This window comes from Acyrthosiphon pisum, chromosome X, assembly GCF_005508785.2.
Source record: "Acyrthosiphon pisum isolate AL4f chromosome X, pea_aphid_22Mar2018_4r6ur, whole genome shotgun sequence".
Classification (NCBI taxonomy): Eukaryota; Metazoa; Arthropoda; class Insecta; order Hemiptera; family Aphididae; genus Acyrthosiphon; species Acyrthosiphon pisum.
In genome coordinates, this window is record NC_042493.1 from 57,725,751 (window position 1) to 57,753,639 (window position 27,889).

At 28.5% G+C, this 27,889-nt stretch overlaps 1 protein-coding gene across 1 annotated transcript in view; it reads left to right on the forward strand.

Moving 5' to 3' along the window:
* Window positions 1-2,013: 2,013 nt before the first annotated feature.
* The window catches only part of LOC100160881 (protein kinase C), a 36,292-nt gene continuing 10,416 nt past the window's right edge, over window positions 2,014-27,889 (forward strand). The window contains exons 1-4 of the mRNA XM_001947587.5: window positions 2,014-2,995; window positions 21,683-21,743; window positions 21,878-22,037; window positions 26,646-26,677. Coding sequence (XP_001947622.2) covers window positions 2,591-2,995; window positions 21,683-21,743; window positions 21,878-22,037; window positions 26,646-26,677 — 658 coding nt within the window. The 5' untranslated portion in view covers window positions 2,014-2,590. The remainder of the gene's footprint in view (window positions 2,996-21,682; window positions 21,744-21,877; window positions 22,038-26,645; window positions 26,678-27,889) is intronic.

The following is a 27,889-nucleotide window of genomic DNA, read 5'->3' on the forward strand; positions in this document are numbered from 1 at the left end:
AATATTGATATCTATGCAGTCATTAGTTTTAAATTAATACATTTGCAATGTTAAACAGAAAAATTAATTTAATAATATAATAGTTAATTAATAATAATGATTAATGAATAATGACTAATGAGATGTACCTATATATATATATATGTATAAGTACTATAGTCTATATTATAGAAGAACAAGTCTAAAATACTATGTCGCGCGTAGGTTAGACAAAAACAGAAAATCACGGTATCGAATCCCCTTAATAGAAAAGCCGTTTGTCTTGTGTGTCGTGAAAGTTTTATTATTATCATTATAATAGTATTTTTTGGAATAATTATTTAAAAGAATTCATAAATTTAAATAAAAATAATATATGGAAATAAATAATTTAAAAATTTTTCATACATTTTTAAAATTGTTTTTTATTTTAGAAAATTCGTAACGGGCCACATAGACTACTTTCACGGGCCACATTTGGCCCGGGGGCCGCGGGTTTGGCACCACTGGTCTATAAGTATATTTTCTATTACAGTTTCTATAAGCTTACCCCTCATCAATTATTATTAGTTATTACCTATAACTAAAAACTTAAAAGGCTCAAGCTCTCGCCGTGGATTTCATTCCCTATTTCCCTAAATAAATTATTAGGTATATAAACATTATAATGCCTATTGGAATTTCGAGCGCTGACGTAATTATAGGTTTGATTCAGCCTTGATATTGTGGTAGTAAAAAGTTGTGTGTGTCACATAGAGGGGACGTGAGGGTGAAACATTCCACTTTATATAGTTCTACTTTAAACCCCATGTTATAACCTTTATGCATTTTTTGGACGTTGGACCCTACATTAACCACACGTTTATATAATATAACGAAGTAGAAGTAAATTTTAAAACGTACAAATATTTATATTATTTTATGATACTATGTGGTCATAAATACCTATATATATATAGGTATATTTATTATACAGGAAATGGGTTGATTTAAGTCAACTGCACATTTTGTATTTCCTATTGCCCTGCAATTTGGTTCTATAAAATATATAGCTACAGACCGACGACCGCCATAATAATAAGGGTTTTATAATATAGTGTTTGTATTTTTAACGATCCGCGTAGCACAAAATTACCCTCCACCCACTATACGTAATAAGTACAGAGTAAATCTAATATGGGCGTATATTAAGTCGGAAGATCGACGGTCGCGGGATAGAGTTTCTGTTATGTTTTCGGCTTTTGCGCGCGCGTCTTCGCTAATTGTTTTCCAAGCTCCGAGGCCAAGATGACAATATTGCAGTGACCTCCCGCAATATTGTAAACACACATCGGACGGTCAGAAAATATTACGCAATCCAAACACCACCGCTAAGTTGTTTGCACAAACCCGATCATCACATTTTTCGCGAAGGGTCTCTCGCGTGTACGACGTTATTATTATTATTATTATTATTAATATAGGTACACGCGTCTTTGTGCAACGTCTGTTCATAATGAAATTGGCGCCATCCGACGAGAATCGGTGTGGCGCCCGCCGCCGTTTCAGACGACGACCCGGGTGCCCAGTGCCCACACCGCCGAGTCCCAATGTGTGGCGGCGGCGGCGGCGGCGTCGTCGGAAGCGGATGGTGGTGTCGGAGTGTCGGACCGGCGGCGCGGCCGAAACTCAGCTGTTCGCATTATCAAATTAGAGCGCCGCCCCGAACGTGCGTCCCGCGGGCGGCAGTTGTCACTACTGTGGCGGTCGTGTGCGTGCGTGTGCGCGCGGAATCGATACTATCGGCGATGATATGTCTTGTCCCTCCACCCCGCGAACACGGTTTCGATTGTTCGGCTTCAGCGGCAGCGTCGGCGATAGCGCGGCCGCCGATGCTGGGCGGGCCGGTCGGCGAGACGTCGCACAATCGAATATCGAAATCGACGATTGCCGTACCGCGGTACGTAAATCGGCCGGGCGGGGAAAACCGGATAAATGTATAAACATCGATAGTTGGCGGCGCCCGTGACGCGCTAGTGTGCCGCCGCCGTGTGTGTGCGGTGAGAAGGAAAAAAAGGATGTGACCGGAGCATTACGAAAATGGGCGCCCGCCGTTGATGTCGGTCGGTCGGAGCAGCAGCAGCAGCTATTATCAATTCAGTCGCCGCGTTCTTTGTACCACCGCCGCCGCCGCCGCCGCCGCTCCGGAAAGACCGCCGACGTACATCTACGTACGCGGCCGCCGCGGTTAGTAGTCGGACGGCAGACAATGGTGCGTTACGTCCGCCGCCGCCGTCGTTGAATGTCGCGCGTGATATTAATATTATAATATTATTATTATTCTCTCGTCAACACCGCCGAGAAAGGGCCGTGCGCGCCATCCACTGCATCAAATATTATTATATTGTAATTGCCAGTCGTTTTTGAAAGAAATTAAATCGAATCTACATCTTCTTGGTGTGTTAATACCTAGGTATCTACCCAAAATTGCACATTATTAATTTATTTCTACGAAAATAATATTAAACTTATAATTATATTTTAATATTATATGGTCGGCGGTGTCTAAGTAGGTAGGGTATCGTTGAATTTTTTTTGTCTCGTCGAAATCCGGATCCGCACCTCCACCGCTATGATTGGCGCTGAGAAGAAAGACGACGGCGACCGTTCGGTCGTTTCAATGGACCAAACGTTCACAGGCACCATACGCATAAAGCTCTGTGAGGCCTCTGGCCTGCGGCCCACTGACCTGCAGACACGTCTCAAGAACATGTCATTTCTAAAACCTGAAGACCCGTTGCTGGACGCATATGTCAGCATCGACGTCGACGACAACATACTGCTCCGGTCGTCCACTGTGCCCAAAACCTATGATCCTGTCTGGAACGAGTATTTCACCCAAGACGTTCATGACGCCAACCGACTGGGCTTGACAGTGTTCCACGATGCTGTCATTGAAGACTTGTTTGTAGCCAATTGTAAGCTGTCATTCAGTGAACTCATTCAACGTGAAATATCAGAGGATCAAGAATTCTGGGTATGTATTCTACTCTATATTATGTTATAATTGGGCAATACCTAGGTACATAAAAAGAAAAAAAATAATATGCCATTTAAATAAACTGGCTATTGGATCCAATTATAACTACTAGGTTTAGTATTATGTACTTATGTATTTTATTTGTAAAACTAGAAATTACATTTTTTTGTTAGGTATGAGTTGAATTTCTACAATTATAGATAAGTGGAAGAATAGATTGAATTATTTACCGGATTTCTATCAGTATTATTACTTATGCATGCAAGCAATTAGACAAAATTTCCATTGTTTATTTGATTACCTAATATAAAAGAAGTGATGTCTTATGTTTTCTACAACTTACAAAGTATTTATTTTACAATGTGTATGTAGTTTCCTATTTGATTTTAATAAACAATATATTCTATAACTGTTATTGTAGTTTGCCTATTGTTTTCATATGAAAATATATTTAATTAAAACACTAAATACTTACCTAATAAAATTTATTTTAAAAAAACCATTGAGACCAATATTATTATTTTTGTATTCTAAAGTTGCATGAAAACCTCTTGTTTTGTCTATTTTTGTGCTTGTTTTTGTTTTATAAAGTAACTCTAATATATAAACTAATTTAAATCTGAAATTTGTTGAATAATAAATAAAGGAGTCATGTCTCAAGTTATGTAGTAGTATTAGGTACCTATACCTATCTATATTTGTTTTTTATAATAATAATTATTAAAATAGTAAATACAATTTTAAAACGTGTAAAATCTTATGTCAAAAAAAATATTTTTAAACTACATTAGTTTTATTAAGCATAGGTTAATTTAAACAGTTATATAATTTAATACTAAAACAAATATATTGTAATTTTAATAATCTTAGGTTTTAGTTTTATACTATGTATAAAAATGTATGTTTTATTATTAAAAAAATATAATACCTTGATATTAATTGACTTAGCCACTGATACTATTAACTTAACTTGTTACTTAACTTGTATTAACTTAACTGGTTATACATTAGTTGAAAAAATATAATTTATTAATTTTTTTTTTTATTTTAAATTACTCATTATATTAAAAATAAACTAAATAACCTACATTGCTTGAATAAATTAATTTTGGGTGAGCAATTTTTGTCATGTACCTACCAATATTTTTTTTACTTGTCAAGAATGTATCGGATACATTTAAAAAGAGACCGATACTTCAAGACATTTCAAAACACATTTATTGGTGTTGAGTGTAATAATATATAGGTACCAACTAACTATCTACAGTTTAAAATTGTATTATATATATTTTTAATATAACTTATAATTTAAGTGATTCATAATACCTACCTACTGAAAAATATATTATTAGATAAATAATAGAACTTAATATACTAATAACTAACAGTTTCTATACCTAATAAGCTTTTTGCTTTGAAAATTAATGATAGGTAATTTGAACATAATATTCATTGACCTTAAATATGTGTTGTACCTACTTATTATACCTACCTATTACTTATTTATAAAAAAGGTTAAGTGGATGTCTTGCAATTGGTTTCAATGTTACCCTTTTACATTTAAAAAAAATCAATATATTAAGTTTCTTACATTTTTAATATAATATAGTCACAGAGGTTGCTATTTTAATGTAATAATTTTGGTATTGCAGTAATGACCATTTAATTACCTAATAAAATTATCGAAAACCAATAACAAAAAAAACTACCTACTATAGGAACAATATGTGTGGCCGTATAGGTAAATATACAAATAATGTTTAACTTTAATATTGTAGCATAAGTAATTAAAAATTAATAAATAATTTCAGAAACATTTTGCCTTCTGATAATTTTTAATTTTGTGATAATGATTTTTGTGTAATACCTATGGTTGTTTTTTTATATACAATAACTATATTTCATGAGTTTAAAATAAAAATTATACCAATTTTAATAAACGGTTGTTTTTAAATAAGTAATGGAAAATTGTTGGTAGGTACCTGTAAAGTTGGTATCTGATGTATCTTGTATTAGAAGTACATATGTAGGTATTACATTTTTTTACGTACCAAGATTTATACATTTATACATAAATATTTTTGACATAAGATGTTACCTATCCATATTGACTAATTAATCTTCTTTCTCATATTTACTAACTAAATACTTAAAATTGTTTGTATTTTCTTCGGAATTGTAGGCATTATTTACTCTTAGACATTCTTTGCATTTGTATTTACAATTCTTTGTTTTGATGAACTAAATCATTACTTATAATTTGTCTCAAAAGAAAACAATCACTTTTGCACATCGTGAATGAAATGATTAGCGTGTTGAGAACCATCTGATCATGCTAACAACTGATTTTTGGTGGAAGATGCGCAAAACTTACGATCATCGGGTGGCCGACTAATTATTCTCTTTTGAGGCAGAGTATAGTTCGATACTTATTATTAGTTGCACACTGTTTTGGGCGAGGTTATGGGTCTGTTTTCATGTGTTGCACTTTTAATTAAAATAAATAGTAATAAGTGAACTAACTATAAATTAAATTTTCAAAGTATTGAAACTTACTAAGTTAGTGTACCTATATTTTTCTTTTATTATTTTAGGAACCAAAATTAGATAAAATTTTCCAATTATAATTTATACAAAATATATAAAAAAAATTTTTTATTTAATTTCATAAATTTTGTGTTTTTTAAATGTATACTTTTTCTTAGTACCTACCTACGTAAGTCAATAATATCTTTGAATTTAAGAGTTTTGCCAATTTATAATATTTCATAGGTTTCAAAATTTACCCGAAAATGTATAAGGAACAAAATTATTAAAAATTGTAAACATTTAACAAAATTAATAATTTAGATGAAATAGGATTACCTATATATCTAGATTACTTGTAATGATATTTGCATTGTATGACTTAAGTATATACAAGTAGGACTTATTGATATAGGTGCTTGTGTTTTTAAAAAGTATCTACCTATATAAAGTTCTAATAAATTAAACCCTGTCAACCATGTAAACACTTGAACTTTATTAAGGTTGCCGATGATAATAATTAAATTACATTAGTTTACTTGATTGAGTTATACTTATACCAGTTTTACCAATAAATATACCTATTACCTAGGTATGCACAATAATTAATAATCTAAATATTAAAACTACATGCGCTTAAGTCTATAATTATAATATTTTACTATCTAATAACATTAATATGTAATTAATATTATAAAATATGTAGGTACTACTTTGAAATATAAAACAAATTTTTACTAGTACCATAGTTCATGTTAATATTTATCAATGTATTGTTTATTTATTTTAACAACAATTATTGCTTATATATAAATAACATATCTTAAAATAGGTATGGTAGGTACTTTAGGTACCTTATATATTGAATTTCCCGAGGAATTTCCAATACATAAATAATATGTATATAAATAGGGCAATAAGTTATCTAAAAATTGTGAAGAACTCATTCCTACTGTATAAATAAAACAGTTTTCTCATAAAATATTGAAAGTAATATTAAATATCAAGAAACCAATAGATCAGTCATTCACTCAAAATAGAAATAATAAATCAAAAATATTGTTTTCTTGATATTTTTCTTGTCAAAATAAATTAAATTTGTACTTACCTATTTATAATTTATTGAATTAATCCTTTTTCTTAGTTTGTCAATTTTTTAGTTGATAAATAATACAATTTTAATTATTCGAGACCAATTTTTAAATTTGTATTTGAAAATATGTACTTATATAAATTATTATAAGCTATTAACTACCTACCTAATTAGATATTAGTTAGCTAGGTATTGAAATTAACTTGACATGTTAAATTACATACCTAATATTAAATTAGTAATGATAAATATGGCATTCCTATTATTTATTTAAATATGTACCTATTTATGGTGATTCACTATGCATGCCACACTCATTTTTTTCTTTGATAATGAATTTATTCAAATTCTGATTTTTGGAATTTTTAAATATAAAAATTAAAAAGACAATTTTTTTAGTTCTTGAATTTTTATGTTGTACTAGAGAATGTTCTGTGGCGATTCAAACATCTCTTTTTCAAATGAAAGCCCCCGTTTTGTAAATAGGGATGAGCGTGCTTGGTGAATCACCCTGAATATATTTACTTATTAGATAATTGTGTTTCTTTTTTATTTTGAAATTAATTAAGAAAAAATTTTACTTCATAACTTAGTATAATCAATAGTGAATTTACACTAATTATTAATTGAGATTTGTATCAATGAATTGAGGTTAAGAATAAAATTACGTTCAGCTTATTTCATCAGGTTTCAAGATTTTTTGTTCAAATGTAATTTTTGTAATATTACTGGATAACTACATACTTTTTAAAAAAAAACCAAAAGTCTTATTAACCTAGTCCCCTTAAAAATAACTTATCAAGATAATTTTAAAGAAGTATTTTTTCTAAATTTACCTATTCATCAAAATCTTGAAAAAATCCATGATACGCAGCTGTATTTACTACCTATTTACTACCTACATTTAATTTAAAAAATGATAGTTTAATTTTATATTTTATTATTTTATAGCATTTGTAATTTTAGATAGGTACTAGGACCTACAATTTTATAGGTTTAATAGTACCTATCTGATTTATTTTTACAATTTCGAAATTTCTCTGTAAGATTTGAAATATTAAAAATTTAAAAATGTGTGGTATTTTTTGTGAGCACTTAAATTTATTTAATAAGACACCTGGTAAACCGAACTCTTCAAAACAAACCAAATATTATTTGACTGATTATTTTACCATTCCTTTCATATTATTTTATATTAAAACAACTCAATCCTGAGCTAGACCCCAGGGTAAGCAAAGCGAGACGAATGTTCGGATACCCAGTCTATACATTTTTTTTTTCAGATTGCATTGAAGTTTAATAAAAGATACTAACTTAACTCATAAGTTTTTTTTTTTTTAATTTTATTAAAGATTGAAAAATATATATATATATATAATATTATTACCTATTTAAATGAAGTCATTGCAGTTCAATCTAAAAATAATACTATCAGTGTTTCGCTCTCTTATTAATGATAAAAAACCAATTAAAACCTTTGCCCTAAAATCATTTGATATTATTTATATAGGTATCAATAAGTTAGGTATACAGCATAAGTATATATTATAATATTATTGGGACCTTCAGAAATTGGTACTCAAAATTAAGATAAAAATACGGTATCGTGTATAAATATGTGTTACTATTATAGGTATTCGATTTTTATTTTTTGTGACATATCTATGTTCCATTTTCAGTTGAAAAAAATCGAATGTCTAGAGGCAACTAAGGTGATAACTTGTCACTCTTTCTATGCCTTTTTAAAATTATTCAAACGCATTTGTGATACATTTTCCTTTATGTGAGGTCGCATATATTATTAAATAGGATTTATACTTCGATATATTCTGTTATTTCTGCTATATTTGTCTATTATAATGTACCTATCTTGTATTGGATTCTATTTCGTTGAGAAATTTAAAAAATAAACGTATTTAGGTATTTTAATAAAAGTGTAAGACGTTTATGTTACATATTATTAATAATATTTGTTGTTGATATCAATTTGAAAAATTCATAAAAATTTCTTTCAATGGTTTCTCGAAATGAATTCCTTTGAAATAAATTATATACATATTTTAAGTAATAATGAAATTGAATATACGAAATGGCTGTTTATCGATTTTAGCAAAAATTAAATGGCTTCATTCAAATTGGTTTTGACAGAAATTTATGTATGAAAAAAACTGTTACTTATATTTCGAAAGTAAATGATTAATGTCGCCGTGAATGCAGAATGAATTTTTCATAGATTTTTTAAATTGTGGTTTTATGAAACTGAGTTATTTTATGCATTGTGCTTTTTAAAAATTAATTGCAGTTCCAATAAATAACAACTAAACTGCTGTTTTGAATAATTTTAAAGATCGAAAGTATGGCTGTTTAACTTGAATGCAAAATTAGTTGGACGGTTAGGCGGGTATTATAGACTGCAAAGTTGAAGATTTCCATTCCGCCGATTTTGATTTTTTTTTATAACACGAATAAAAGTTCTCTTTTTATTTTTTTACGATATCTTAATTTTTTACTCAATATAAAATTCACCCTCTCTTCGACAAAACTTACTCGGACTGAATCTAAAATTACTATCGATCTTTATTAACCGCAATAAAATATAAACTAACTGCATAATTCATTTACAAAAAAAAAAAAATACGGAAACATGATTGCTTCGTTCCTGGGAAAAAGTCCGGAAAGGTCGGGAAAATCATGGAAATGTCAAAAAAGTTGATTATTTTACTGAAAACATGAAATAATTCTTGACATCATTTTGATTTTCTTATAGGTATTATTATTATTAATATTATGCATGCGTGTGTGTATTATTTCGTGTATAATGTCACGGTTTTGAATGTATGTATCTTTTATTTATACAATTGTCTACATTAGTTACAATATTATGTACCTATATAATGATTAGGTTAAATGATAATACACACTAATGTGTTCTTATCTCCACCATTGTAACTATGTTTACGGTGTATAGCGTGTGTACAATATATTATAATATTATATATATAAGATTATAATGTGTGTGTATCTAACTTGACATAGCAGTTACTTTATATAATAAGTTTACAGCGGGGACTATGCATATAGGATATATTCATGTTTGGAAGGTTTCTTTGATGTTTACTCGCATGCGGTCAATTCCCAAAACTCAAAAGGTCTGCGTGTAACACGAAAAAGCTACTTATATGAGAAAAATCCTGTAATTGGGCCTATGGTATAAACAACTAATAACTCATTAAATTATATTTTGCTTAGCTGGTTATCGTTATCTATACGAATAAACATAGTAATATGTTTGTTTCGTTTTGAACGTTAACAATCAAAATGTTTGCTTAGAAAACATTGAGAACTAAATGAGAAGTAGCTGGTATTATATAGATGGTATTCAAAAGCGGCGAAATTCTAAAAGACTAATTACAAAGAAGTAAAGGAAGCAAACTTCTACATTCGTCTTGACAGTTGGCTGGGTACCTGTTTTTTGCACGTTATTTACGAGTCCAAGGACGTACATCCCCAGAAGGCAACAAGAAGGGTAGTAATCCATCTCTTATATATAGAGAGATCGAAGCGTATTTCAGTAATTTTATCTGTCGCTGTTCTGTTATTTTTAGAGTAAACAATGGAATTTAAAAAAAAACAGACAGTCAATAATATTTGTGTCTGTCTAGTGTCTACACTCGACACTATATATTATATACATTTAATGACTATGTACAAAATTATACCTTATACTTATAAGAAATTTTCAAAGCCTGCAATTTTCGAACACTTCAGAATATTATACACACATTATATATCACCTACAACAAAATGGTTTGCTAAAATATTTTCAAGATTGTTTTCGATTGGAGATTTTTTGGCCTTTCTCGTTTTATTTATTTATCAATTCAGATTGGCGCTTTATGTTTTAGTGATTATAGTGGTTAGTGGTTGGAGTGTACTTAATGTCGTTGTACGCGTGTTTTTTCAACAATTGGATTGGTAAAATCGAATTTCAAAAAAATTAAAAATTATATGTTTTGTTATGACAATATTTATTGCTATAGGTAAGAGTTTAAAATTTCTTAGGAGCGCAGTTGTACAAATAACAAAATAAATTATATGTTTTAAACGTCAGCAGCTATTTTAATTATGGATTCTGGAACTTCGTGCTTATTTTTTTTATACAAATATTGATGGTTGAATCATACAATTTGATTCCCTACTTAATCTACTTTGACCCTCTAATTTAAATTCAAATATATTTAATTTACTTATGCCAAATATATGTGTTTTAATGATCTGTTAATGCAATATATTATTATATTATACCTTTATATTATACCTTTTTATAAATTTAAATCGAAAATCTTGTTAAGCACAAAAAAAAATATTTCACTCATTTTTAGAATATAGATACCTACTGCAGTAGACATGTCTACATAACTTACTGACTTCTATTAGCATTTATTCCAATATTATTATTTTTAACTTTTAAATAATTTACTGACATTTTAGTGAACCAAAAGTTCAAGCAATATTCTCAAAAAAATAAACAATCGCTTAGTACTAAAATCCATAAAAAAAGATATCAGCATTTAAAAATCAAGTTGATTTTGTTGTTGGTACAATCAAGTGCTTAAGTTGTTTTAAATTATCATAAAACAATTTTTTTTATTTACCATAAAAATAAAATAACAGTTTTTTAAATTTTTTTGAAACTATGTTTTATGGAATTAAAAACCATATATTATATTTTGTTTTTTTTTTTATGAAAAAGATGAATGTTTCAAAAATATTTGAGAACGCACATAGTTGGTTAGGTAGGTACATACTTGATCGCTGGAAAACTAATATAGAATCGTTTTAAAAACAATTTTCAGACTGATCTTACAAAATGTTTGAAAACTTAATTTATTCTGAATTATTGTTCGATATTGAATGTATTTTTTGAAACATCAATTCGTGATAAGCACAGTAACCATTTGCATACAACTGCAGACTTAGTATTTTTAGTCCTAACTAGAAAATTCGGAGTTATTTTATTATCTCTAGTAGGTATATGGAGATTTAATTTAATAATGCTAATAATATAATATAACAATAGACAAAAACGACTATATAGAATGTACCTAGCTATGTAGGCAAATAGTGTCTTAAAAGAGTGTTTTCATAAAATCAACAGTATTATTATCGACTCAGTTGTTAGGTAATCGCGGGAACGAAAGGCACGATTGACGTACGGACATTTCTAGACGCGGTATTACTCGGCTTATTATTATTATTATTATTATTATTGTTATTGTATATCGAACAAGGACCCTCAAAATGCGAAAGAATGAAGCGATATAATACATTTTTTATTTATTTACCAAATCTATATTATTATTATATATAACCTACGTCAAATTGCGAATAAAAACTGTCCGTTTCCCAGGGTTAAATTGTTAAAATCATTTTTTTCAAAATAAACTGAGATTTTTTAGAGGAAGCCGTGTTGCGGAATTAAATTTGAACGAAATTATGGCGACGGGATAAGTCGTCGTATTCGATAAACAATTTTGAACGGAACTCGGCGAAAAAAATCATGCTTTACTCGCATATTTCTTCAAACATTTCCGTCTTTCCTCACGCTCGGGGAAACTATGCCGTGACAATTGAAAAATAACCTCTTCAAAAATATCATTCATACTTGATTTCCGATCGTTTAAGGTGCTTTGTATAACTTTTTGAACACTCTTAAGTGTTCGCGGAAAAAGATAATAAAAATAAAGATGGTTGTAAACCAATACAACAAATATATCGCGTTGTAAAATCAATAACTTCTTTGTTGCGTCCCTTCTATTGGGATTTAAAAAAGGGTGCTTTTTTTTTCTTTAAAACGAGTTCAACGATAATGGTAATATAACCGGCAAGTAAAATTATATATTATTTTGAGTTCCGCATTTTTTTTGCATAATAGTGGTGTTTCATCATTAATATTATGTACATACTTAATACATTCATGAATTTATATTTTTCTTAAAAGCTCTCGAGTTCGGTTTTGGTTTTTCTTTATCACATTTTAATTCATTTTGAAGGAAGATCGTCTTATTTTTTTTTGTTAAGTTTAAACGAATCTATGTAAAATCAGCTAGAGTGGAAGTGTTGTTTGACATTTAAATCGTTTTTAATATAACAAATATGATACCTACCGCATTTATTTTAGTTTTTAAAACTTGTTTTAGAACAAAAATGTAGTTATCTTAATTTGTAGGCAATACCATGGTTTTTTTTTTTGTTGTCGATAAAATGTTTTTAATTCCTTAAATACCGCGATATTGAATCAATTTATTATCTTGCCTATACGTTTATATTATACTTAGTTTGGGAAGTATATATGTTACCTACCTATATATAATATACATCAAAGTATAATTTCGTTTTTAATTCCGATGTATAAAAAATATCCCTACGGGTGAACTGTAGCCGATTTATAATTAAAATCAAATGCTAAATTTATATCGAAAGGTAAACAAAAGAGTAAACAAATGACCATTATGTATACTGTATAGGTATATATTATCGATGTGTATATTTTACCTTTTGTCCGTTCGAAAAAAAATAAATCTCTGCCATTACTATATGCATAGGTATCGTACCAGCTACTCCGCATGCGAACATTGCGAACATTGCGAACAAATCGATCGAGACCCATCAGCCTTCAATATCTCATCCGAATGCAAAAATGCTATTTTATCGTCGAATTTGCATCAGTTTACGCCGTCAATCAATGAAGTTTATATATCCCTTTTGCAGGATTTTTAAAAAGGTCAATAAAATTTAGTGGCACGCGAACGCACACATATTGAAGGGGGTTAACAGTTAAGAATAATGTTTTGAATTGTAAAATTTTCCCTGTGACCTTTATTACTACGAAATATAACAACAGCACAGCATCTCGAATACCTTAGGAACGGAAGGTAGTAAGGTATGGGGGTATATGGGGGTAGGTGCATTCCATTCCTGCTCGCAAACTTCATAATTTGTTATTTATGTTTTATTCATCGCAATACCAAATATAATAATATACGAGTTACGGTGTGTAAATATTTAAGAAAAATCTTGTAGATTAATACAAAGACTAATTTATAATTTGATTTAGAACATTAAATATATTATGAATTCCTGAATAATACGCAAATCTTGAATTTTGTGAAAAAAATTTGATATTTCAAAAACAACTATTTAGACTCTGATATAGGTAAGCATCATAATATACTAAATAACTTTACGGAGGAGTGTTGGATCGGGAAATTTATAACATTATTTTAGTAGCTCCGTAAGTATTACGCTTTTATTATTATAAACGGTAAAAAACAGTTTCTAATTCAAATTAAATCATTTATTTGAACTTAAAAGTTTATTTTTTGCTTCATAAAAATGAAAAATACATTTCATACCTATATTACAATATTATATTACTGATGAAACGCGTTCTATACATATTTTTATCACGAAAGTAAAGTTTTCGCTTTAGAGTATAAGGAGTTTTCTTGTCTTAACTATAATATTTAGAAAATATGATTTCCGTTTTTATTATTTCGAGTCATAATAACGTCTATAATTATGTTCCAGCCATGTCATCATAAATGCTGCATGGGAGCAGTAATAAATGCACATATACGTACGTGCTAGCTATAATATTATAATATATTCGCGGCCATACAGGCTTTAAAAATATACATTGTACGATATATTTATAGCCGTGTTGAAATAAGAAATGTGGTTTTTATATGAGTTTTGGACTGAACCATGTACTTTATTTTGTATTAATCAATCTAAAACGAAATTAAATTTATTAAAAACGGTTGTGTTCCCCCGGGAATATTCCTGGTTTCCCGACGCCCTAGGTCGGTTCATACTGAAATTTTATTGTATCATCAGATATTGGAATATAATATGATTAAAAATATCGATTAATTATTTCATACATTCTTACAATGTTAATTTATAAACAAATAGCAAGTTTATAAAAATATTTATACTTTTTATACGTAAAACTTCTTAAAATTAGTAATTAGTATAAAAACTTCATGTTTTGTTGGTATAAGGTATTTATCTTGGTTATAACTTTGTGTTTCAAAGTTTTGACGAATGTTATTAATTTAGTAGAAGTTCCAATAACTATATAATATGGTCTACACTCGTGATCATGTTCTGATTTATATTATTATTCATGTATATCAACTTGATACTATATTTAAATTTAACTAAGATTAAGTTGCTCATAATTCCTAGCATTTGCAGTGGTTCTAAAAGCTGAAAGTTCGAAATTGCCGGATCAAAACTTTAACCCTTTGCGTTCAAAAACAATGTTTCATTAAAAGTTTTACTTTTAGACCGCGTTTATTTGCAGTCATAATCAAATAGGTTGGTATATGCTTACCTGTACAACATACTCAAATTGTTGCATTAATTAATATTCATGTTAGGTAGGTAACATCTATTATTAGGTGTACGAATATTCAAGTGTGGGTGTGGTCTTTGAAGTTCGACGGTTGTTTCAAAAATTGTAATTGATTGTATGGGTATTGTTTTTAATTTATTCAACTTACAATCTGGGCAAATTGGTAAATCGAACGTATCACGAGCAAACGTTATTTCACATATACCTAAATATGTCTACTCTCATCGATAATGTTATACGAAAAAATGAACACAATTCACACTTAGAACGGCGTTATCGATGACTACCTACTGCAAACTATTCATGGAAAACTCAAAATACAACCGTACCTGAATATTATAAACGTTTCGAATAGATAAGTTTTTGAAACGCTTTGGATAAAAAATGCACAAAGTTTATAAATAACGACTATAAATAGGTATTTAATTTGAATTCGTATAATCAAAATACTTGAACGTACCGCCAGCGTATTCGGCGCGGTTTTTCTTCTTCTCGTATTTCGTGTTTTTCGCAAAATAATAAAAGTTTGACAATTCTGACACGCTCAAAGCTTAGAATTTGTACATTAAATTCCAGATCAAAGATCAAGGTTGTACGTGAATACTTTCGGAGAACTTTGACTATAATATTGTACACCGGCACACTACGGTAAATGTATATTATAAAGGGTATACGTATATGTTTTCCGAAGAAATAATAAGCTGCGAGTAGGTACACTTGATTTCATAAAATTAATTAATATAACAGATTTCAATTTAATTACCCGAGTGCTTTAAATATTATAATTTTGTAATAATTATTGTTGTTTCGCCGGCGTATATTACCTTGTGTTGCATATAGGGTAATAATTTAATATCACCAAATGGAAAATATTATGTTCACCTCCATTATTTTGCTTAATGAAGAAATTATTCAAATTATGATTTTTAGAATTTTTAAGGACCATATTTTTAATTATTTATATATTTTTTAATGTACCTAATTTAAGAATGATACTTACTTGCACATTTTTTAAATTTCAAAAGAGAAAATTTTTTTATTTTTATTGTAAACTTATGAGGAGGTAGGTAATGTGTTTGTAAATGTTAATGTATTTAATTCAAAGTTCGGACATATTGTATTTTCTGAGTTATTAAAATGTAAATACTTAGGCTAACATTGTCGTTAATAATAGTTTTACAGAAATACAAAATATATTCTAGTATGTAATCACTCGGACAATTTAAACGAATTGAAAATTGTTAACAGATTATTAATAACTGAAATTTGTAAATCATCAGATCTTCCAAAACCCATCATCGTGTAATTATTGTCCTTGGTACACAAAGTTAGTAAGTATCTCAACAAGTAACAACTATTCGTTTGAATTTCGATTTAGATACATCAACAATTTTCAAACAAAAGTCAAATGAAAAATTATTTACAGGAATAAAGTATGATTTTCATTCGAAAAAATATATTTACATAACTACTCTTTAAATGGAATTTATAAAAAATTACTAATATTTTTAAATAGCGGTCTTTAATAGTGCGTACCTATAATAGGTACCTACTATTAAATACAATTTCAAAAACTAAAATTTTAATAAAATATGCATCGTTAATGGTTAGATGGTAGAGGGGGCGGGGTGAGCATAATTTTCGAATAATCCCGTATTTACCATAATATATTATATACAACAGACGGCGAGCTGCGACCCAATTAGTCGGATCTACGACGGAGGAGCACACGTACATTTTACAACGGAGTTTTGCGCGAATCGCGTCTCTGTCGCTTTAACGGCGTGTCGTATACAATACACAGTTGTAGTAGTCCGGACGGTTTTATTAAATAATAACCTACAGGGCTGGCTGTAAGCTCCGCGCACAAGACTTCGCGCAGGGGTCGACGGCAGCGTGCCGCAGCGTTTCCGAAAAGTTATGTGCGCGCGCTTGCGTCAAAATTAAGGGTAGTTGTTATTATATTATGTATTGCGTTATTTTGTATACCGTTATTAATTATTATCATCGCGCTCGGGCTGTGTTTGTTTTATGATTATTAATATTATTACTATTATTATTATGATTATGTACGGATTTCGTGTGAGCCAAATTAAATCAGTATAAACTGCGTAAGTCTGCGTTAAAAACGCTAGAAACGGATCGGACGTGCCCTCGACCATCGTGCCTGCAAATCGAATCTATATAAATTGCACAGCCAGTGATATATTTATGTTTTTGAACATTTGTCGATAAAATATTATTACGATTATAATAAACCAAATAAACGTACGCTTTTATTATTACGGCCGGAGGCTGCTGCGCCGTATCATAATAATCTTCCGTTTGTATATTTATTCGCAAAAGTAGGTTTAAGTGCTCGTTTTGATATAAAAAAAAAAATAATAACGTGACGCGTTGGTTATTATTTGTTTAATTAATTGTGTGAGTATTTGTCCGCAGTAATTTAAAATCCACTTACCGCAAAGTAAATACTGTCGAGTAGATGACGGGATGCATTTGGTTTACCAGCTGATGCCTGATGATGATTATAATATTATTATGAATATCGCGTGGTTGAAATTCCCTCTGCGGGTTATCTGCACAGGTTCCTCCGCCGTATCCTCCGCCGTGGATACGTATTTGTGTGTGTGTGGGGGGGATCCTCCCATATTTGTATACACCCCCCACTCCGTCCACTATCCACTAGCAGATTTTTAACATTCGATACGTATATGATGTAATATAATATAAAACGCGTAAAGATGTTCTATGTCCGAATGCGTATTATGCGATAAAATTTGGAAATAAAATGATATCGCGCGAGCACGAGGCTTTTCACTATACGAATTTTTATCGTCGTGGAAAATCACAGCTTTATTATTGATTGCCTCTATAATATAACATTTTTATTATTTTTTTTATTAAGACTGTTATTGCTATCGTTCTCGAATTATCAAAACATTGTTTGATGTGTAAAAATAAAATAAAAATAGTGATAATTATTTATTTTTATTAATATTACCCCTCCCTTCATCCCTAAAATTGAGTTTAACCCTTCAGCTATTCTGAACTGAATTAACCGTGAATGTACTTACCTAAGTTATATCTTGAAATAACACGTGTATATACGCCATACTCGTATTCATTAATTAATTTAACATATATCTAAAAGTTTTATACTTTTATAAAACTTCTATGAACTTTAATAAAAGTCAATTATTTTTGTTTATAATTATAGGTACATTCTGTACCACATGCGTATATGTTGTGTGATCGTGAAGTGTCTTTCAAATAATTATTGGTTTATTTTTTTTTTTTTTTAATCATTGCGTACAGGGTGGTATTTATATAGCCTAGCCATTAATTATATATTATATAGAACAGTATTTGATGAATTATAAATTTAACCACGATTGATTTTAACTTAACATATTAATTTGGAAGTTAACTGAAAAAGCTAAGTTATTATGACAATGATGGTCACTCAAGCTAGTTAAACTATTAAGTTCATTATAAAATTAGCCAACTAGTTAGGTTTGAACATTTTAAACAAGTAACTTTTTAACTAGTTTTAATACCCACGTTTGGGTATGATACCCATGTCCTACCTATAACGTGTCGATATATTTTAAAAGGTTATTTCGCGTCAATGTTTTAAATTTAAATTAATAAAGAAAAAACTTGTCGAAATTACCATTTGTAAATAAATTGTTGAATTAGTTTTGAAACACCTACGCGGAGACGGGTGCTGCGCGTGTGGGGTTTACGTTACGTTTACCCACTTTTAAAACACGAGAGACTATTGGAAATTACATAGCAAATTCTAAAAACGCAAAAAAGTTGAATATTTTTGCAGAGGAATGCACATTATATGTACATTACATCGTAATATTTACACCCACGTCCCACATAGATTTAGTACATTTTCTAAGTGAATTAAATTAAATTTACTTAAAAATGAAATCGTAACTGTTTTCAACAGGTTCACTAAATTCTCCTTAAATAGCTAGGTAATATTTTAAATTCCCGTTCAATTATTTTGTTTTCACGTATAAAATTCCAAACGAATTATAAAACAAAAAAAAAAACTCAAATTGCAACTTAAATAAATATTTTACTCAAACAGATGAGTTTATTATAAACAGTTTAATATATTTGTTGGTATTAGCAGTTGCTTTTTTGCATATATTTTAGTCTACACGTTTTTAAACTTTATCGCCGTTCATTAAATAAATGATTAAAAATATACTAGTGATGCATTTCGATTAAGATTCTGACGTGTTGTGTATAAATAATATATAAAAGAACACTTATAAAAGCGTATATATATTTGAATAAACGTGGTTTTTTAGAAATTGTTCAAAATTGAAATATGAAAATTAAATTATGTTATGTCAATCGAGTTGTATCGAAATAATAATATGACCGATGGGAGTATAAAAATATCGATAGTTTATTTAAAGGTTATCGCTCAAAATTTCTCAGAAATGTAATATAAAAGTTCGTAAAATATATTGCATATACAACTTAAAACGAAAACTTTTCTTTTTTTTTTTTAATTTTACAATTTTATGAATACAGCCCATAAATATGATATATTAATAAGTAGTAAGAATATTGTAAAATCATCTTTCAGATTGGTCGCTGTGATATATAATATACACATTTTATGTCATAATTTTCAATGTTATAATATAGGTAGTAATTATATAATATTTACTTTGCTATCGGGAAAGGCAATTAGTACCCTCGTATATTAATTTTGTAGATAATATTTTGTGTCAATAAAAACGTAATCCGTGTAAACGAAATCGACCACTGCAGTTACCGTATATGTACATTAGCAGTATATTATTTAATCAGACATACCGATGATGCGTGTATATAGAATATAATATACACACGCTGACGTACCACACTGGAGTGGGTGGACTATAATATAGTTGCCCGATGTTATAATTAAATATACAAGTGACAGAACGCAGCTTACGAAAACGATTCTGGGCGGGAATGTTTTTATTGTACTCTGCCAAGCAAATGGACTTATTCTCTAAATAAAGTCTTCAGATTTTTTTTTCAAAAATAACCGGGCAAACAATCTGCCCCGGTGATCTAATTAAAATTTTAATTTGTTATTTCAAAAATGTCTTTTCTTATCGGGGAATAGGGATTAACAGTGAAAACGAAATCCGAATTCGATTACCTACCTACCCGGCAAAACCAAAACACTTTAAACCCTGTCAAGTAAACACTGTCAAATTATAATATTAACCCTTTGAGCTGAACTTCAATATATTTTGTGGTTATTGCTTTCTGATCTATTGACAGCCATTATCTTTTATCAGCGCGTACGATTTTCGACCGATTAATTCGCTTTATAAAATAATTGAAGTACAAAACCATATTACATAATATATTGAATGACTTGAGATTGTTTTCAGATAAAAAAAACCTAATTTTTTTAATTGATTTCGTGAAAAAAATAACGATGTTGAAGGTATGAAAATAATCAAAATATTTCACCTTGAAAAAAATAAGTACCAAAATCATATTTTATTTTCAATGCGTGTTATGTGTTCACCAAAATATTATTCAATATTTTTTTCCAAATTTATTTTTTATACATTTTTAAAATTACAACAATATAACACATTAATTACTGGAAATGAGATGTTAACTGAAACGTCAGTGTATTGATAAAATTGTCAAATTTAAAACAGTATTTTGACATATTATTATATTAACTAATAAAGCTGTAGGTATATACTATAATGTGTCGATGATTAAAGAAATCCGTTAAAAAGAAACGAGTTTAGTTTGAGAAAAATGTCATTGGAGATTTCGTGTGATACTATTTTATGTCGGTGATTATTTCACGATTAAATATTACTTCGCGTTATTTAAATTTTCTGGTGGTCACCCATCCGAGAACAAGTGACGGAGGAGTGGCCTTAAATATAACCACGCCAACCATCACATTGGTGAATATGTCAACTCGGTCTAATATTTGCGATCTCAGTTTATTACAGTCATAGAGTATTTTCTCTCGACATTTTTAATTCACAGCGTGTCATCAATAAATAATATAATTTAATAATATTAAAGATCATAGACACCCAACGTTTTCACTTTTAGTCGTTACATATTATATATATTATGAGCTCCCAGAATCCAGTTACCCTATTGCGTTCTTGATATTTTAACATTGTGAAATTTTATTTACTGATTTTCATGACTAATATCGTACCTATTAATTTAATTACCAAATAAGTATAGAAGGATATTCATTTAAAATTATTCAGTTTATACATTATGTTACTTACAATAGTTTATAATAGAATATTAACTTTAAATTCATTATTATTCTCATAAACTTCTATTGATATAAAAATCTATATTATTTCAATTTTTCATCGGTTTAATCAGTCTTTTGTTGTTGAAAGTGGAAATACCTACCAAATTATTGTATAACCAATAAAACAACAGTTAATACAAATTCATAGGTACTTAATAAACTTCATTGCGTTTTTAAACACCAATAAATGATAATAATAATAATAATACAAATCTTAACGTATTTAAGGATTTTAAATATGATATTGTTTTCCAAATAAAAATTATTTGCATAGTTTTTTATATTACATTGTTATTTATTTTTTAGGTGCATTTAGAACCGCAAGGAAAATTGCATCTTCGAATAGATCTGAAATGGAATTCAAAAGGTAAACGTTTTGTGTTATTTAAATAGGTATTTAAAAATATTTTTTCACACATCTGCAAGGAAAAATTTTACTTTGAAAAATTGAAATTTCAAAGCATTTCTGGTCGATATTTATATTAGAAATAAATTCATCAGATTTACCAGTTCGCCCATTGGAATTCAAAGAACGACAAGGCCTATTGAACCGAAGACGTGGAGCCATGAGGAGACGAGTACATCAAGTGAACGGACATAAGTTTATGGCGACATTCCTCAGGCAACCAACGTTTTGTTCACATTGCAGAAATTTCATATGGTAATGCAAACACTATTTAATAAGTTAGGTATTAAAAATTAATATGACGTATAATTATTAGGTATTATCACGGTAAATCCTAACAGGTAATAACCCACTTGTAGGTATGGGTACCTATGTACCTATGTGTTCGTAAAAATAAAAAAGACACAACTAAAAAAAAAAAAGTTTTTTATTTAGAACCCTAGGACCACTGTGAAAGAGAAAAACCTATTTTTGCCTAATTGCCTAATTACCTTATCATTAATTTTTGACTTTTATAAACGTGCAGTGATTTGAGTAAAATAATATCAAGTGTCAACTGCGACAATTGTGTATCTGTGTTGTACTGCAAAATTAGCGTTTATAATTATTATTCAAACAATAGTATTTTGTAATTCTGTAATGGAAATAATTAAATTAAACTCGATAAAATATGTTTTATTTCAAGTAAAAATAAAATTCGAATTTTATTATACTTCCATATAATTATTTTCTTATTATTCCGCGCGTAGGTACTTAGTACGGTTTCTATTGAACAGCAGACCATCTCTGATTGCTCTGTTCTTTATTTATATGCTTCAAGAATTGCATTTATAAAATAAAACTGAATAGAAGTCTAATTGTGTTACGTATTTTTTTTTTATCAAATAAATCGTTATTTCAGGTTTAAACTAAATTAAGCCCTTTTTAAGAAAATATATGGAAATCCGTAAACACCTGTTCAGAGTGTTTAAAATTCCCGGAAAATAAACTATGGTAGACTTATTAATGTCTATGTCAACATACATTTAGAATGTATCAAGTAACTAATGCATCTTAACGTCTATACCATTTGTGTTACCTACATTGTAATTATTATATTATTAAACTTACATTTTCCATATAATATAATATACATTAAATTTTGTAAAATCGATATTTAAACTCACGACGTTTCTATCATATATATAATAGAATTAGTATATTAAAAATAAATTCATCTTGAAAACTTTTACAAAAAGTTTTAAATATTTTCTATGTTAAATATATATTTTTAAAATATCATCAAGTACTAAATTGTATTTTCATTATAACAAACGTTTCATCTGCTGCAGAATTATATCGGGAAATCATTATAATATGTAACATATTATATACTATATGGCAGATAGCTATCGTATTGCTATCATCTTTGTTTTTAAATTTTTCGTAAAACTCTGAAACCTTCAAGACTTGAGTTATTGTCATGCTTAGGTAGTATATAATTGCAGATCAGTCCTGTACGGTATCCATTACCTAAACTTATGATTTGTTATTTGTAGTTTCTGCATGTAAATGGGTGACGGTTGATTTGTTGATTTTTGTGTTTAAATGCAGTTTTTAATGTACTGTACGCATCGTCTGTATATTAACAATAGTAATAATAATAAAAAAAAAATAGATAAATAAAAATAACTAAAAACTAACTTACTATTCATTATTAGCTTAGATATCAACTGGGTCACAGGCATTTTTTTTTTATTTTACATTAGTTTTCATTTTATCTACTGATAAATGTAGGTCATAATATTATATGATCAAACAAAAATTTTAAGCTTTTATAAGTATATCAGACTGTTATATAAATCATGTTTTTTTGCATTTTAAAAACATTAGGTACAATGGTACTATATGGTAGGTATATATTATATATACTATAGTATTATACTCATATTAGAACCATACCTATTCATTTTTAATAATATATTCATATTATTCTCTTATCTTGTATTTATATATATATGAAATATTTTACAAGCATTAAAATACAAAATGTCGTTATGCTTTTGTCGCGATGACAAATTCATCGAATTAAAACTTAAAATAACATTTTTGAAATTTGTTTGATTCCACACACTTTACATCTGAAATAACTTAAAATATGATGAAAGGTACAAAAGCATTCTATAAGCATACTTAGTGTATAATATTATATAACACAGTAAAGAGTTTTAAATTTTAATGGCGTTCAACGCATACTCAAAGATAAAATGTTAACAGCTGTCAATTTGTTTAATAATATATGTTTATAATATTTTAATTACGTATTTATATTTTGGTTTCATTTGCTCGCTATTACTGTACCTTAAATAGGTCAACAGACGTATTAGATAATAATAATTATGAAGTAGATACATTGTATAAGGACCTATAAAATATGTAAAAATAACATTCTTTATACATCGCAGATACATGTTTTATATTAGCAATTAATTGTTATTGAGTAGAGATTAGATATTAAAGTCCAAAAAACTCTAAAAAATTAAAAAAATTAAGTTTTAAAATTGTTCACTTATTTTAGTAAAAAAATAAAAATATTAACAACGAATATACCAAAAAAAGTAAACATGTTCAATTGTATTTAAAAGTCGTGGAAATAAACAAAGTGTGAAATTATTATTAAACAGTCACGTGAAAAAACTAAAGTTACTATTTAAAATAAGTAACTGCCTAATATATACCCACTTAATTTTTTTTTAAATATTTAGTCGCTGACGTAAAAACTGAAAAAAATTTCATTAATAGTGTTATCTAATATTACTCTAAGTGTGTAATGAAATTGTTATTGACAATATTATCGAAGTTTTACATTTTTGGTTTCATTATTAATGTTTTTTCCTCTTCCTATCTACATAGAATGCGCAAAAAAATATTTGTAAAATGCTTCATCTTTTTTTATATGCATTTTTAATTCAGAATATAATATTTTAGTTAATTATTACATAGAATAATATATGCTCGGAAAACTCCAAAAATGTATTTGAATGCCAAAAAATCCAAATAAGCCTCAGGAACCGTCGTGACTGAAACACATACTTATACTTATATGGAATTTTATCACTGCAGAATAATTTTTTTTTAAAAACTCACATCATAACATCTTTATCACCGATGATTAATATTATTATTATTATTATAAACAAAATTTAAAATAATAATATCTACCATTAACTTGTATCGATGAACAGCGCATAACATTTAAATATTATACATCACGCTTTAATAATAATGAAACACCGATCGTTATAACAAATCTGTATGTTGAGAATAATATTGACCAAATAAATAGAATTAAAATGTAATAATAATAATAACAATAGTTTTTAATTATAAACATATATATATATATTATTCAGTGTTATTCCTTTATAATACATATTTTATTTAAATTATGAATTTCGGAATATAATTACTATGTGGTACTTGGATTTTTTTGTGTAACTTAAGAGGACACCACACCCATGTGTGTTGTCTCCGTCTTACACACGTACGACAAAACGCGTTTACGCAGTCTGAGTAGAACTCGCTCAATTTTGGTTCCTTAGTAAAAATACCTATTTGAAAATGAAAAGATGATAATATTTCGAAGAACAAGATGGTGTGGTTTTTCATTATTCAATGTATTGTTTAGATATTATAAAGACCATTTAAACATTTTTAAGCTACCTGTAACCTTTTAAAAAACGCACCGCCTTGCACACCAAAATATTCTCATATTTTAATTTTTTAATAGGTATTTTAATTCTAAAACCAAAACAGAGCGAATTTTACTCGGACTGCGTAAACGCGTTTTGTCCATGTAATTACGTGTGTAAGACGGAGACAACACATTGCGTCCTCTTAAGGAGTATCCTGTAACTACAAACTTCTTTTTTAATAAGAATCGCTAATTTTTAACTTACTGTAAATTGTTAATCAGATTTTTTGAAAATGTTTATGTATCTTAATCGAAATTTTAATGAGTTATTTCTGAGTTATTGTCTTTACCTATGCCAGAAAATAAAGATAAAAGTCCGTAATGGTTTTGCATGATATATAAAATAAATATAATATTTAGTCTAATACATAAATTACATTTCATAATTATAAATCATATTATAGTTTTAAAATCATGAAAGCCCCCTCATATATCTGATAGATCTATTATCGTGGAGTATTATCCTTGATAATTAAAGTTTAATAACTCTGACAATACTCGTTTGAATTTCGATTTATAAAAATAAATAAATTTTCAAAAAAATCATCTTCTTATATCAGTATTTACAATATAAAAACAATATAGTTTTTCCACTTAAAAAATAAGTTTGTGTACCACCATAAGTTTGAATATACTTAAAAATTCTAAAAATCTGAAGAATTAAAAAAAAATGGAGGACGGATATTATTGGTGATTCTCCCTTTATAATAGGTATCTAAATATTATTATAATTTATGAGTTGTACGCCGAATGACAATAGGCGCAAGATAAAATAAATGTCTATGTTGTTCATTAATGGCAAACAATAATGAATAATTCGAGTGTTTCCACGATATGTCAATAAACCGTTCGTAATAATATTTGAATTAATTTTAACCGATATATTTCATTACCAATGTATATTTGCATAGGAAATGGTCGAAAACATCAAAATTGATCATGAAATATTATATGTCATGTCATATCGACCAATTGAAACCATTTTTACCGAATACTTATAATCCTTTTATTTTTAACGATGAGATTTTAATGAAATTATATTTTTTAGAGTACCTACCTATAGCTACTACAAAAGCATTAAAATGTTATGTATTATTATTAAAAATTAATTTAAGCATTTTATTTTTAAGGGGATTTGGCAAACAAGGATATCAATGTCAAGGTGAGTTTAACTTCAAAATAATAATTTAGAATTTTTAAATTTTTTTAGTTTATATTATTAGTGTTATGTTTTTTCCCATTGAAATTTTTAAATAATTAATAACAATAACAATAATAATAATTAAAATGTTAATTAAAAAAGATCAGACCCTTTATTGGCTACCAGTAGCGTTGGTGGTGGAGGGTGTTATCGTATTACATTTCGAAGCAATTATTATTGGGACCCGAACGTTTTTCCCTCGAAATTAAATTTATTAAAAATTATTGCGAATATTATAATATTTAATTAAAAGTAAGAATACTTAAATTAAATATTCCAATATACACATAGCGCGTTAATTTATACAATTATATTGGATTATATTAAATAAATTAAATATATAAATAAAGAATTTGGATGAAAAAAATCTAATTATAAACCTCTATGGGTGTAAAAAGCAAACACACTAATTCTACGAAATGTTTAATATCGAGATTGGTTCTACAACGACGTGCTTTTTTTTTATGCATTATCTATATACGTATATTTAGGTTAACGCTTTTTCGAGTAATAAAAAGTTGTATGCAGATAATAGATTGGAAACCGAACACAGGTGGTACATACCAGGCCTAAGCACTATTGATATTTGCAAGGCGGGTGAAAGCACAACTTCGCGCAATCACGCCCTAATACAGTAAAATTGTGTCTTCAGACTTATATATAAAAAAACTAACTTTTTTTCGTTGTCGTTTCATAAGAACAAATTAAAACGAGGTTTACGTGCTGTTTGGGTCCCGCTAGCTACTTTTCGCAGGGTTTTTTTTATCCTCAACTGTGTATTCGGACTTATACACTGTTGGCGTTTGAAAACTGTTGCGGGACTTAAAATACTTTTGCAATTATTTTACACAACTCCGAATTCCATCGATTTTTCCACTGCGCCATATTAAAATTACAAAACATTTTTCCTTTTCGTGAGCTTATTGGCGAATTGCACGTAATGTTCAAAAAGACAGGTAGATCGTATTTATAATCTCGAAAATAAGTAAAGGATCAAACATTTTTGATTACCTATGTATAATATAAGTAGCTATCTACTATCGTAGAAAGCTACTATAAAGCTTTGACTGTCACATATTCCATAAATATTAATTTTATAGCAGCATACCCAATGTATGAAAATCGACGGCTTTTGAAGTTTTTTGGACTTCCGATCAAAGTATGTTTGACATC